The sequence below is a fragment of the Hyaena hyaena genome, unplaced genomic scaffold (assembly GCF_003009895.1).
Source record: "Hyaena hyaena isolate Hyena2069 unplaced genomic scaffold, ASM300989v1 scaffold_15, whole genome shotgun sequence".
Lineage (NCBI taxonomy): Eukaryota > Metazoa > Chordata > Mammalia > Carnivora > Hyaenidae > Hyaena > Hyaena hyaena.
Window position 1 is genome coordinate 4622120 of NW_024080647.1, and position 15064 is coordinate 4637183.

The 15064-nt window shown below is 47.6% G+C and overlaps 1 protein-coding gene across 3 annotated transcripts in view; it reads right to left on the reverse strand.

The window, feature by feature from the left end:
* Window positions 1-1990: 1990 nt before the first annotated feature.
* Window positions 1991-15064, reverse strand: part of ZNF609 (zinc finger protein 609) — a 211740-nt gene continuing 198666 nt past the window's right edge. For all 3 annotated transcript variants that reach the window (XM_039218959.1, XM_039218950.1, XM_039218942.1), the window contains 7 exons: window positions 13012-13099; window positions 9988-12328; window positions 8696-9062; window positions 6997-7172; window positions 6543-6759; window positions 5853-5931; window positions 1991-5545 (listed from right to left, as the gene is read on the reverse strand). In XM_039218959.1, the coding sequence (XP_039074890.1) occupies window positions 5858-5931; window positions 6543-6759; window positions 6997-7172; window positions 8696-9062; window positions 9988-12328; window positions 13012-13099 (3263 nt within the window). In that variant the 3' untranslated portion in view covers window positions 1991-5545; window positions 5853-5857. The remainder of the gene's footprint in view (window positions 5546-5852; window positions 5932-6542; window positions 6760-6996; window positions 7173-8695; window positions 9063-9987; window positions 12329-13011; window positions 13100-15064) is intronic.

Here is a 15064-nt window from a genome sequence, read left to right on the forward strand (position 1 = left end):
TCAATAAACTGATTTAAAGTTGTGGTTGGTCTGTTCTTCATTCCTGTACCAGGACCAGCTTTCTACCACTACTCTCTTGAGTCTAGAGCCTAACGTAGCATGAGTGTGATACGTGCTTCTCAGGAAAAGAGCTGCAGTGCATCAAGACAGATAAACCGGCTGAGGCCTCTGGGGCCACGATTACACTGCAAAACATGGTTGCTAGGAGTCTTGGACAAACTGCCAGTACCCCCTAGAGAGGTATGTATGTATCTGCTTCATCCAGAAGAGAGTCTTTACCCAGGATCCAAGCTGTTCATAGTGTTTCCTTTTGTATAGAAGGCTGGGTCCTGAAACTGGGTTTTGGTTTTTGCATGGAGCTGCCTGACATTCCCGTTTCTGGAGGTGTTTGAAGGAAGCAGCACACACCTTCTCTAGGAAGGTGTGGCTGCCATTTCCCTTGCACCACCAGCTCGTTGAGTAAGCTCTTGAGTGGCACTGTAGGGAGCTAGGTCCCCCCCTTTTTAAGTTGGTTACACATGTGGAGCTCAGACTCAGAACCCTCAGATCGAGGGTCACATGCTGTACCAATTGAGCTAGCCAGGTGTCCCTTAAGTTCTTTGGAACTATCTACTGTTGAACTGTGGCTGTCCTTAGTTTTTCTGAGTTTTCACACTGGGCCAAGTTACTAACTTTGGACTCTACCTGATATTCTTAAAAGTGAGTGCAATACTCTACCTTCCACAGTATTAGGGGAAGGACTTGAAGAGGTCCTCCACGGATAAAACCCCTAGAGGCAGTGACTGAAAAAGTCACTGCTGTGAGGCACCTACAGTAGAGGTCCATGTGAATGCTGACATTGGTCAAGTTAATGTAGGCAGTTTAGGATTATGTTGAACTCCGACTCGGGAAATTTACAAGACAGGGATAAAGAACCAAGACTGAACTCAGTCCTTTACTTGTCCTTCAAACTGCAGAGGGGACAGGAAACATGTTTGGGGTTCTGCTGCCATCTGCTGGTGGATCCCCTTCGATACAGCTAGAGTTAGAAGTGCTGAATCTCTCTTTCAAAAGAAAAATTTTGCTAGATAGATAGGACCTCTGGCAGGAAAGAAATATGGTACCCAAAAGCTGCACTCCAATCAAAAAAGTAACTTACAAGGTGTAATATTTTGAGGGGTAATGGAATGGGGTAGGGAGGATATGTGAAAGGCAAACTAAGTCTTAAGTTTAAGAACAGGGACATTAAAAACTTTATTCAATAAATACAACAAATAATTTAAAAATATACTTCAATTCCAAAGCCAATTAAGAAAAGGAAGTAGAAAGGGAAAAAAGGGAGCAGGAGATCAAAGGAAAAGGAGAAAGTTCAAGAGGCAGAACAATGGTTTGGTTGGGCTGTGTTTCAGAATATACCACCCTCTGAAATTCTGATCAAATGCTCTGGACTCCTAAATCCTTAGCCCTTGTTCTGATGGGGTGGCCACAGGAGTCCTCCAGCCAGGAATGGTTTTCTGGGCTCTCGATCAGAGCACTCTGGAGGCTGGAATCTGGGGGGAATGGTAGGAGACAGTTTCTCTATCATTCCTAAAAACTGTCCGTTCTAACTCCCAGGCAGGTTTCAATAGTGCAAACTCTTAAGCCGAGAGCTCCCAGCTGCATAGTTTCACAAGTGAGCGTCCAAAGCCGGGACCTCCAGGGGATGGGGTCCAAAGCCACTTTGGTGAATGGGATCTAAGGGGGAAGGAGAGGCCAGGGCACAGGATGAAAGCCCTGGATAAGCCAGTGGCCATGCTGGAAAAACACCACTGGGCAAGAAAGGGCTGCAGGGCAGGTAGTTTGGACACTGGATTCAACAGTTTGCCATCAGCCAGGGAAGGTGGAGCTGAGGATGCATATGGAGCAGGACCAGGAAGATCAGGAAAGCTGAGGGAAAACAGAAAAGTGGGGGAGGAGGAGGCAGCTCAGCAGCAAACTCCAAGAGAAATAACCAGCAGCCCTCACAGATTTGTGATTGTCTCTTAAAAAGATTTATTTTCTCTTCTTGCCTGAATGTACAAAGGCAAAAAGAGTACAGTTTGTATATATATATATTTATATATATATATATAAAAAACAAGGAACTTGGTAATGTACACTTTACAGAAGGGAAGAATCAGGAAGACTGAAATTAAATCCAACAGAGCAACGCCAATGGAACAAAAGCTATGAACAGCAACACTGCCCCTCCAGCCCGGGCCTCCAGCTCGCCCCAACCTGCTCCCAATGGGGGGCTGAGCACCAAGGCAAGCGGGTGGGCTGGGGCAAGAGGGGCTGGGGGCGGGGCCTGGGAGGGGCCTGATCCCAGGAGGGGCCCATGGCAGAGGATCATCAGAGAGCTTCCTGGGATGCCCTAGTAGTAAAACAAATGACAAAGGCCCAGAATTATGGGGCCAACTAGCTGCCCAGTTGAATCACAGGGGCAGGAGAGTAGACATTAGGATGGTGACAGGGTACACAGCATAATCAACATGGGTGACCTCAAAGCCCGTGTACAGTAAACTCTAGCCCTTCTACAGTCTCACCCTCCCACCCCCAAAACCACATCCTCTCACCCTCCCCTTGAAGCCTGGAGAGAAGATTCAAGAATCACCATTTCATTTCATGGGGTGCCTTCTTAACCCTTCTGCATGTGGTCTTTTGACCTGGAGATGTGTGGAGGGGATGAGGTAAGAGAAAGGAACTTGGTGCATGTACACATACATGTACAAGTAGGGAAGGGGGATGAAGGAAACCGGCACACCTTAAGTGAGGAAGCAGATGTGAACCCTAAAGAGCAAAACTCTCCCAGCCCTGGCCATCTTAGCTGGGGATAAGGCTCCTTCCCTCCAGCTCCTCCTTGTGGAGCCCCAGTGAAAGAGGCCTGTGAAGAGGCCTGGGCAGGGGTGGCTCACAGCTCTGGTCTGTTAGCCTTGGCTCCAGCAAGCTATTCCAGCCTTTGCTCATGGAGTGGTGTCTCATCTCTCTGAGCAGATCATGGGTGCCACAGGTAGTCCTACCTGTGTGCCTCTCTATATAGAGAGGCTGGAGGTGGACAGCAGATCCTCCACTCAGCACTTGTCAAGGGTCTCTACTTCCTCCATTGCTGTTGCTGCTGCACGTTCAAGGAACGGGGACCAGGAAAAGATAGCACTATTTTGCCATTGTTGCTTTCACCCGCTCTTCTGGGAGCTCAGCTCCTACTCTTCTAGGGAGACGTGGATATAAGGATCAGAGAGCCAAATGTTTCTTTGTAAGGAATGAAAAAAAAAAAAAGCTGTTCCCTTCTGCAGAACCCAAGACTGCCCTGCTAATACAGAAGTTCCTCTTCTCTGTGTTACAGAACCAAGTGGAAGGGGCAGGAATGTGGGGCCAGGCCTGCCCAATGGGAAAGAAAATTACTCCAACGGTTTCTTTACAATATGTACAGAGCACGCTGCAAGGCAGCGCCACAGTTACAAAACACATAACAATATTTAAAAACAAACAGGAACAGAGATGGGCCCTTGGCTCCACCCCACAGGAACCTGGGAGGGCACAATCAGGCTGAAATTCAGAGTCATCCTCTGGGTGGGGGTGACTCAGGTTAGGTAGGGTGAAGGTGTCCAAACCAACAACGTCCACAGATGAAAGGGAAAGTCACTGCCCGGAGCACTGCCCACTGGTTTAGCAGGAGGCAGAGGGAATGATGGGGAAAAGGGAGGCTGCTTGGTGGCCTGCAAAGTGGTCTAAGACAGTGGGTTTTGGGAAGGACTCAACCCAACTTGAACACAAACAACTGACATGAAAGCCTAGAGGAAAGGTCTATAGGTCAAAGGGTCTCCTCTTGGGCAAACGACCCTAAGCAGTTCTTAGAGTAGGCCTCCAGGGTTCTTGGAAAGCAGCCTCTGCTGGGCGTTGTGCTTACTGTATTCCACCCCCGTGCCCCAAATGGAGTCTGAGCCAAGTCCTTGCTCTTAAATGGTCACTTTGGCACTCTGGTCACAAATACCCCTCTCTAGCCTTAGGCTGGTGTGTGTCAGTCTTTCTCAATCCAGAAGGTCAAAGAAAGATAGCCAAGGAGAACAAAGGGATGACCTCTCAAAAGCAAAATAAGAGCTAAAGCTCCCCATACCTTGGGGAAGAAGTGACTCCAATAAATCATGGTCACTTACTTTCCCAGGGCAAAGAGCACAAAGCTGGGCTGGTAGACTGCATTTCTAAGGATAACAAAGAAATGTCTGCTGCCTCACAACACAGCTCCACTGAGTACACTCTGTGGCTCTGAGGAGTAATGGCTTGGATGTGTTCTCCCAGGGTTTAAGGAACACATAACTTTCCATGGTCAGTGGCCCCTAAAATGAAAACGTGTGTTACAAAGAAACACAGCTTATATTGGCACACGTGGGGTTATAGATTGAGCTATATAAAATCATGTACTTGTATACAGAGGAACTGGGCTGTATATATTTGTGGCCCTAAATGAGGAGGATACTCCCTCAGATGGCTGAAGGGACAGGACATCTCTAAGAACTGCTGGGTGCTCCCAGGGCCTCCCTCCTGGGCCTTGCCCTAAGGTGACCTGGCAGATTCCAAAGCTCCCCATGCTGGGGGGGAATACTATTTTTCCTGCGTGAGTCTAAAGAGCCAAGCAGTGGAAAAGAGGAGGGGAGATCAGCATGGGGATCCCCCTGGGAAAGGCACCAAGGGGTAAGGAGGAAAGACCGAAAAGGGCAAGGAGTTGGGGGCTAAGAAGCAGCAGGACTTAGTGGGGATGCAGGTTCCTTTTCACAGACTCCATTCGTGCTCCAGCTCACTCCCAAGTATCCCTGGGGAGCCCTGTGCTGGTGTTGGGACCCCGGCCCTCTGCCTGACAGGTAGCCCAAAGCCACGGTGGGGCAAAGGCCTTGGTCTTCCTTTCCAGGCTAGGCTCTGAGCATTTATATGTGCTCACATGAGAGGGGAGAGAAGTCTTCATGGATGAAGACCTTGTTTTCACAAGTACAGAGAAAACAGCCCCCAATTTCTTTCCTGAGATTCTAATTCCTCCACATGCTGCCAGTTCCCAGGGCCCATACTGCTGGGGAGATGCAGGATCTGGTGACTGTGGTAATGACAGTGACGGGTATGGCTGCTGTGCTGTCTTCAGACCTTACCCAGTGCTTGGGAGTCCCTCCCGGGGGTGGTGGGGTGGAGGGAGTTGGCATTGCTCTGGCAGCTGACCAGGGGCTTAGGGAATGGAGCAGTGACTTCTCTGGGCTGAGGCCATGTTCCCCTGGTTGCTCCCCGTGCCTTCATCTCCACAGAGGCCACAACAGTCACGACTGTGGCCGAGAGAATAAATATTTTTGCTAAGTACCAGCTCTCCAGCTCCTGAGGAAGAGGGAGGGTTGGGGAGTCCGGGGATCTGGTGGAGGTGAGATAGCCAAGGGTCTGCCTTCGGTCATGGTGGGAACGGCAAACAGGATGATCAACACCATTTAACTGATGTCTAAATGGCACCTCCAGCACCTCCTTGGGTGAGCCAGTCCGGGCCCGTGAAGCTGACTTTATCCGGGCACTTGGTGTTCTGCAAGGGAAACATGGACAGATAACCAGGCACTCAGCCTGTTGGTGTTAACAACCACAGGGTGGCGCTCTGAGAAAACGAACTGCAGGGAGGCCAGTCCCCCCGCAGGGACAGGGACAGCTGTTCTACAGCTCTCCTCAGACACACATGGCTTAATGGGAGACTTGTACAAGAGGGCTGGCTGGGGTTCCACCACTTCCAGACCACCGACCCCACACAGCTTTCCCTCACGTAGGCTCCACAGGGATTCTGTGATACCTATCAACTATCCCTGCTCTAGGTGCTGTCCCCAATTAAAGTGACTTACCATTCTCACCTCCGCGGGGGTGGGTACAGTGAGGGAGTGGAGCCTTGCTGGCTGGCAACAATGGCTGTAGAAGAAAGCCCTGAGAGAGAGAGGAGGGCATGTTTAGTGTAACACTCCCAGAACTCTGTGACTAAACACTTTCTCTTTATCAGATGGGTAGGTATGGAGAGGAGTTTCTCCTTAAATTCCTGGCTCCACTGAGTTTTGAGGTGCTGACAGAAGAAATCTGATACTTGGCCATATAGAGTGGCTGTGGATAGTGTAATAAGGCTCTACTTTTTAGCTGCCTGTTTCTCTCTGGCTGTGGGAACACCTGATCCTTATTCTTCTGGATATTGAAGCCAGTTTTCTAGAGGAGTCGGAGAGTCCCTAAGCTCCAAGGGAGGAAATAAATGTCATATGCTTTAATGACTGTCTGCAGGAGGCTAAGATCCTAGACAGATCAGAAGCGGAACAAGAGAAAAAAGAAAGGATTCTTGCTGGGGGTCCTTTGCTGCAGGCAATGCTACTATGCTACTGGGATGAAGTTAAAGAGAGAGATGGTGGTGGAGTGGCACCTGGCTGGCTTAGTCAGTAACAGCATGAGACTCTTGATCTCCTGGCTGTGAGTTCGAGTCCCATGTTGGGTGTAGAGATTACTTAAAATCTTAAAAAAAAAAAAAAAAAAAAAGGGTAGGGAAGAAGGCTTACCTGCTGCATAGGGTAGGTTGTACTGTGCTGGGAGCAATGAATACCCCAAATGGTGGTGATGGTGATGTGTGGACATCAGACGCTGAGAAGGGGAGGTGCGGGGCCGGTCTACACTCCTTTCACCCCCGCCTGCTCCCCCGACGCTGCTACAGCTGCCACTACCCCCAACCACTCCACAACCTCCCCGATCTCTCTCCTGAGACGTTTTATCACTTATCTGGAAAAAAAGCAGTCACAAAGCACTGTTGTGAGAGACATATACATGACAGCAAGATGCTCTGAGCCCATAATAGGACTCCTTACAAACATAGGACATCTAAGAATCATGGAGCTGCCTGGTGAGCCAAGGTCAAGTCAGCCAAGCTGCACTGTAGTTAAGACCTGAACTTGCCCACCTTCTCGCAGACCCTGGATCTGGCCTTCCTGGGTTCTGGGAACAGCCAGTGCCACTTACCGTGGGAGACTTGCTCTTGTAGTGACTGGCGTGCTGCTGCAAGATGTCCAGGGCTTTGGACTCTGAGCTGGATTTACAACTGACACTGGGGCTGGCTCGTGCCTTGTCGGCATCTTCACCCCCTGAGACCTTGCTGCCATATGGGGAGAAAGAGTAGCTGGAAGGTAGGTAGGAACCTGGGGAAGGAGAAATAAAGCAGTCAATGAGAGAAATAAAAGAAAGAAATTCTGCTATGGTGAGCCTGGTTAGGGTGGGCATCAGCTTTCCCAGGTACAGGCTGAGATATTTCCCACCATGGTGTCTTCAGGCTGAAGCTATTAGTTTGTCCTTTCTTTACTGAGCTCTAGAGGCAAAACTAGCTAAGGGATATTAGGAACATGGCCCTAACTTCTGGGGAGTCAGTTTCCCTAGAGCCCTAGTGATTCATCTTGGAGGAGCATTATGGTAAAGAGGAAAGATCATAGGATTTGGAGTCAGATAACCTTGGGTTTGAATGTACCTCTTGAGACTTACCAGTTGGGTAGCCTTAAGCAAATTAACAACCCTTTTGAGCTTCAGTTTCTTTCCCATCAAGCTTATGATACCAATACTTACTCCATAGGGAAGATGAAATAAGATAATGCACATAAACCACAGAGTACAGTCTGGCCCAGAGCAGGCACTCAGCAAGTGGAACTGGTTTTTTTATATGGACAGATGGGGTAACAGGGAGAAAGGAACACCATAGGTGACACAATTTCCTAGCTCTGTTTGAAAAGATTACTTGTGCCTTATAACGTTCTGCCAGGGTATCAAGACTGTTTAGGCTGCTCTCCGATAGGAGAGGTGGGAGCTCTGAGGAGTGAAAAAAAGTGCTCTTTCACCCCAGAAGCATCCCACATGGCTCTTCCAGCAACAGAAATCAGCAGGTGGAATTGAACAGGAGCATTTTCAAGTTAAAAAACATGTACACCGCTACTATGTGCCCCTCCCCAAGAACTTACAGACAGCAATGTAAAAGCTTATCTTTTCCAAGCTGAATGTTTTCCCCCTCCATTCTGATTCCAAACAGCTCTTCTCCTCTCCCATTGCCTTCCAAACCTTGCAGATGAACCTGATCTGGTAAATGAATACATGCACTGTCCTGGTTTGAATTTTATTTGTTCCATGTGTGTCTCCTGCTATAATTAAGTTGAAGCTCCTTAAGAGGAACTAGTCCTGTTTCTTTTGTATTTCTACATTGCAAAATGTAGAATGTATGTTTAAAATAATCCCAACCTCTAGCTGGAGCAAGGGAGGGAGAGGAGGTCCCACAGATTGTAGTTAGAGGTCATTCAAGGAGCTTGGGGCTAGACTGACCACTCACAGAATGTCACATTCAAAACAGGGCAGTCATCTATCTGAGCTTCAATAAACTTTAGGGTCTGGGGCGCCTGGGTGGCTCAGTGAAGCATCCAACTTCAGCTCAGGCCATGATCTCATGGTTCATGAGTTCAAGCCCTATGTCAGACTTTCTGCGGTCAGTGCAAAGCCTGCTTCGGATCCTCTGTCCTCTTCTCGCTCTGCCCCTCCCCCACTCTGGCTTGCTCTCTCTCAAAAGTAAATAAACATTAAAAAAAAAAAAAAGCCTTAGGGCCACACAAGAAAACTCTGCATCTGAATCTGTGCTTCATTTCCCTTCCCAGTTAACAGAGCACAAGTGGGAAGAAAGGTGCTGTACCTGGGTAGTTCTGCATCATCACAGCAGGCATGCCCCGGTAGCTGGGGTGGTTGGGGTCATAGGACTGGCTATAGGAGTAGCCGTGCATGTAAGGGATGTAGGACTGGTGCTGGGTGAGTGGGGAGGACACAGGCACATGGACACTTGGTCGGGGCTCCTTGCTCCCGAGGCGGGATTCCTCAGACGTGGGCAGCTTGCAGTCACTACTTGTGCTTTCCTTCCCATCCTCCTTGGGGACAGAGTCCTTACTCCGATTCCTTTCTTCCTTCAATTTGCGATCCCGCTCCTCTTTCCACCGCTCATCCTCCGACTTGATGTCTGAGTACTTGGCAGGATAGACGTAGGTCCACATCCGGGGCTCTGCTTCCTACAACAGTCACAGAATGAGCACTGAGTGTTGTACAGATGAGAGCGGACTTCAAGCCCAAGGTCACAGAAACACCAGAGCAGGTAAAACTAGACACCCAGGGCAGAGAATTTACAATCAACTCTGGTCCCTCCTGCTTAAAAAGCCTGCCCCTCACTGCCCAAAAGGTAACAAGATGGGGGAAGGAAAAAGAAAATCCCTTAGTGGGTCTTCTCTAGGAGAGAATATGCCTTCTGGGGAAAAGAGTCCTTGAATAGAAGAAGCTGCTCTCTTTCCAAGGAAGTTTAGGTTGTTTTACTTCTTTAGAGCAAGCTCAAGAGGAGGAAGGCCTAACTGTGGCACTAAGAAGAAAGGGAAGACTTTGTAAATCTCATGAGCAGAGCAGGATGTGAGACCAAGTTCTCAGTTCTACCTACCTATAAAATCTTTTTTTTTTAAAGTTTTATTTATTTAAGTAATCTTTATACCCAATGCGGGGCTCGAACTTACAACCCTGAAATCAAGAGTTGCGTGCTCCACCAACCGAGCCAGCCAGGTACTCCTCTATAAAATCTTTTTGAAAGTAATTCAGTCTGAGTAGTAACTTACTCTAGAAAATGGAGAGATCACCATCCACATGAACCAAACAGTGGAAGAAACACCAACTAGGAACTGAGATACCCGGTTCCAGTCATGGCTCTGCTAGTAAACTCACAAGTTATCCTACGCAAATCAAGCTAACTTACCTGGGCCTCTCTTGTCAAATGGGAAAAACACCTTTAACTTATATAAAAGTGCTTTTTAAAAACATGAAAAGAATCTTTAAAATTATAGATTTCTCCCACCAGTCTGTATTCTGCTGACACCCTACATAAGGAGAGCCCTGATTTGTGAGGGAGAGAGAAAGACTCTCAAATATATTTCTGTTTCCTCTCAGAAAAGTTACCTGTCGGTACCAGAGTATTGGATCCACCTCTGCCTGTCGGCCACACTCAGCGCCTGTCTTAGCCTCCGAGGCCTCCTTGCCTAGGTGGCTGGCCTCACTCAGCTTCACTTTAAGTCCTTCTGGGGCCTGGCTGGGCAGTTTGGAGGAGTCGTCTAACTTGGGAATAATGACTGATTTGGCAGGATCAGCCCCTGGCTCCTTGGCCTTCCCGGGTCCTGACTTGACCAGGTCTGTCAGGCTGGGGGCCTTGGTGAGAGTTGGTGGAATCGACGGCTTTTGCTTCCATTCTTCCTTGAGTGCCGCCTCCCGCTCCTTTAGGCCCAACTCCACCTTTTTGTCCAGTCCCCGCTGCTGCTGCTCCAAGCTCTGCCTTTTCTGCTGTTCTTCATACTGCTGCCGGTAGGCTGTGTTAGTGCTCAGGAGGTGGGTGTGGTAACTCTGGTCGCTGTAGCCGTAGGGGGGCACGTAGGCATACTGGTTGTAGTACAGAGACTGCATGTACATGTTGGGGCGCTGCTGGATGACGGAAGGCTGCTGACTGGAACTGCTCAGTTCTGGTTTCTTCTCTTCACACACATCGTTCTTCACTTTCCCCTCTATGCTTTCAGGCTCTTCATCCTTTTTTGGCTTCAGAGCCTGGCTCTCCACTCCTGCCTGGCTGCTGGGGTTCAGAGCCCCTGGGCTAGACTGTGCATAACTAGGAGAGTAGTAACTCTCAAAGCCTTGGTAATATGGCGAGTCTTTGCTCTGTGGCTGAGGGGGGAAGAGAGTTTTCTTAGCCCCTTCCTTAACCAACTGTTCAGGGTCCTTTGATTTGACACCATCTACTTTGCCCTCCCCGTCCTCCCCAGCATCAGAAATGTCGGAGTATGCAGGGCTGTTGGTTTTGACCGAGTTGGCTTCAGCTCCGTTCTGAGTCACTACATGTAAGGGAGTCAGCGGCTGGGTAGGAGGAGTGCTGTCCATGCGGCTACTGCCTCCAATTGAAGGGCTGGGGGCGTTGTCCGTGAAGCTGTAGATCTTATCAGCTTCTGCCTTGATGCTGGCCAGTCGGCTCTGGTGGGGGTCTGATGAGCCATTCAGAAGCCCCTCCATTTTCATCCCATCTCCCGATGATTCCCTGAATGGGCTTTTGCCTTCCTCTGCTCGACACACCTTCCCAGGGGTCAGAGGACTTTCAAGTTCCTTTGCGGACTCCTTCTTTTTTTTGTCTTTCTTTTTCTTGTCCTTGGCTGGAGTCAAGGCAGGGTTGACTGTGAACGGCTCTCCCATCACAGTGGGCTTCGGCTGAATAGGCTTGAGTTGGGGGCTGTTGGGCATGGCCTGGACCACCGTGGTGGCCAAGCCTGAGGAGGAGCCGGGGCCTGCTGCTGTGAAGGTGGCTGTCTGGAAGGTGTAGATTTGCTGTGGGGGGATGGCAGGGGCAATAGGCCTTGCTGACTTTAAGCTTTTGGAAGGAATCTTTTCAGGCTTCAAACTAGAGGGTTTTTTACATTTTTCTTTCTCCATACACTTCCTTTCTAAAGAATCAAAGGCATCATTGCTTGTTTCATCCATTACTGAGGGTCCATCATCAGAGCCATCATTAGATAAGGCCCCAAGGTCTGTGTCCCCTTCCCCACTCAGCTTTTTCTTACAGAGGCCTTTTGTGCTGAATTTGCTTGAAGGAGAAGGGCTGTGGGGCTCTACGAGCCGAACTTTGGGGGTAGCTGAGCGGGCAGGGGACAAGGAACCTTTTTGTGAGACGGATGCACCATTGCAGCTCCCGAGGTCTGCATGCAGGGTGGGCTCCTCTCCATATTCACTATCTCCATCTGCTTCCGGCTTGCTGTCATCATCTGTGTGGGCATGAGCTTGGTGGTACTTAAGTCCATTGATGTGCTTATATTTTTTGTTGCAGTTTGGGTGAGGACAGTCAATCAGGACTGGGGAGGGACAATTTCTGTCTAGAACAGTGGGTTCCACCTTGGTCCCAGGGAGGGGACCAGTGGCCGAGCCCATGGAATTCGTACGGACACGCTTGCTCCCTTTGGAGTCCTCTGAGCTAGAATTCAGCTCCATGTCTGAAAGCGGTTTGTTTTTCCGCTTATTAGCTGAGGAAGGGCTGGCCTTGACATCCTCAGAGGTGCTACTGGCAGGTGGGCGATGCTCTGAAGAATTCTGGCTGCCCCGACGGCCTTTGCTATTGGCTCCTGCTCGGGTTTTGCTGCTGCTGCTGGTCCCTTTGCTGTCAGAGGCAGTGGCTGTCTCATTGACAGGCGTGTTACTGTTTGGACGCATGCGTTTGCCTCTACCCCGGCCATTGCGCATTTCCAAGTCACTGGTGGGGGAGTCACAGAACCTTGGCAAAGGGCAAACACAACAAGATATTATTAAGAAGTGAAAAAACCTTCAAACCAGTTTAGCTGTCTCTAGAAGAAATGTCCAGATGGTAACTATCATTTTCAATGAATATGACTTGTTAAAGGAACTTTTGAAAGCACGGGATCTGCGTTATGTGGTGAGCTCCTAGGGTGCTATATGCATGCTAGCGGTACGTCATTCCCAACATCTGCGTTCCCCAAACCCTGGCAAACTGGGAACAAGCTGTAAAGTGCCACTCACTGAGATGTCAACCTGAAAAGGTCCTTGTGAAACTCACATTGTCCAGTGTTCTTAAAACTGAAAACGTTCTTGAGTTTAAACTACTGAGAAACAGCTACTATCAAAAAGCATCATCAATGAATGCTTGTTCACCCAAGGCAGACTCGATGGCCTTGGTCTCAAGGTGACTACCAGCAGAAGCCAGAATTCAATAATCCCACCCGAAGGCTTAAAAAGGATCTGCCCATTCCTACCCAACCCATCAACACCTAAATTCACTTATTCTTGAATGCGGTGCCTTTCTCATCTCTACACCATCATAGTCTTTAAAAGCTAGGTGTCTTAAAAGCTATCCAACTCTAACAAGAAGAAGGCATAAGAAGGGATCACTGATTAGAATGGTTCAGACTAATATTCACCAAAAAGCTGTAGAGCACTTACCTGGGGGGTGCCCAATCATGCCGTGTGCAGTCAAGAAGTGTACCTACATATGTCTTGTTCCTCCATGTTACATTCACCACCAACATCCCTGGAAGACAAGAAGATTCTTATACAGACAAGAGAAACCATGTTGGCCACTAAGAGGAGTATTTTTCATTCCTGGCTCCTGGAAGAGGGTTTAGGGGGTGCTCTGGGCCCCCATGAGACAAACAGAATTGGGCCAAAATATCACTAGGGGAACTGCTTACTTATTAGCTCAATGGATTTATAAGATTTAGTGCCATATTTATATCAGATTTCTCTTTTAAAGAATAAAACATCATGGTTACAAAGCACTGTTTACTGTATTTTCAAACTTTCTATTGATGGGATCATGCTGGGGTGTAACTTAAGTTTCTCACTTAACATTACAAATTTGAGATTTATCTATGTTGACATGAAAAGCTTGGGGCATCTGGGTGGCTCAGTTGGATAAGTGTCCGACTTTGGCTCAGGTCATGATCTCATGGTTTGTGAGTTCAAGCCCCATGTCAGGCTCTGTGCTGACAGCTCAGAGCATGGAGCCTGCTTCAGATTCTGTGTCTCCCTCTCTCTCTGCCCCTGCCCTGCTCGTGCTCTGTCTCTCTCTGTCTCTCAAAAGTAAATAAATGTTGGAAAAAAGTTAAAAAAAAAAAAAGAAAAAGCTTAATTAACTTAACTTTAACTGTGCTCATGTATGACACTGTATGAGTTGACCATACTTTACAAATTTGCCTACTGATGGATATTTAGGGTATTTTGAGCATTTCACTTGCAAGTGATTTCAAAATGAACATTCCTGTCATGTTCATATTATTCAAAAATGCTTTTGGATGGATATATAGTCATATTCCAAAATTCAAAAGGTAGCAAACAAATCCCAATATAAATGAAGTGTTCCCTCCTGTCCCTGTTTTTCAGCCTTCCAGTTCCTCCATTCAGAAATATCCATCGACATCCATGTGTTCCTTCAGAGATATTTTATACATTTATAAGCAAATATGCTTATATATTCTTCCACACATGGTAGCAATATACAGTGTTCTGTACTTTTTTCATAAGTGGTGAGCTCTTAGGGTGCTAGGGTACTTTTTGAATCATTCCATATCAGCACATATAGGACTACTTCACTCTTTTAAATGGCTGCATTTGAATGACTGCAAATCATACCACAATTTATTTAATCAACTCTTGAGCCGAAATCAAGAGTCTGACACTTGACTGAGCCACCCAGATGCCCCTGTATTTGGATTTTTGATAAACACTGCCAAATTACTAAGAAGATTCACTGATTTATACACCCATCAGGAGTTCATGGAAACACCAGCTGTCCTTTTCCTTTGGCCACACATTGTTCTCACATTTGTTGATCTCTGTCAACCTGACAGGACAAAGTGTTTTATGTAGTTTTAGTTTCATGTTTCTTTTGATGAGTCTATCATTTCTTTTTTTTTTTTTTTTAATATGTTAGCACCAAGTTGGTTTTTATTTTTTTTTTTTATTTATTTCTAGGAGAGAGAGAGACAGTGTGAGCAGGGGAGGGTCAGAGAGAGAGGGAGTGACAGACTCTGAAACAGGCTCCAGGCTCTGAGCCGACAGTCAGCACAGAGCCCGACGTGGGGCTCGAACCCACGAACTGCGAGATCATGACCCAAGCAAAAGTCGGACGCTTAACCGACTAAGCCACCCAGGCGCCCCTATCATTTCGTTTTAAGACATCATTATGAAATGTATTTCCTTTCTAGTGAATTGTCTGTTTATATACTTTCCTCATTTTTCTGATTAATACAGTCTTTTTCTTATTTGTAACTCTTAATATACCAAAGTAAGACTTTTGTCTGTTGTACAAATCAGGTATTCTCCCCCTCGTTTGTCATTTGCTAATGGTGGTTAAGGCTAGGCAGAAATTATTTACGGTTGTTTAAGTTTATTTGAGTAATCTCTACACCCAGTGTGGGATTTAAACTCATGACCCTGTGATTAAGAGTCACATGCTCTTCTGAGCCAGCCAGATGCCTTAAAATGATTTACTTTT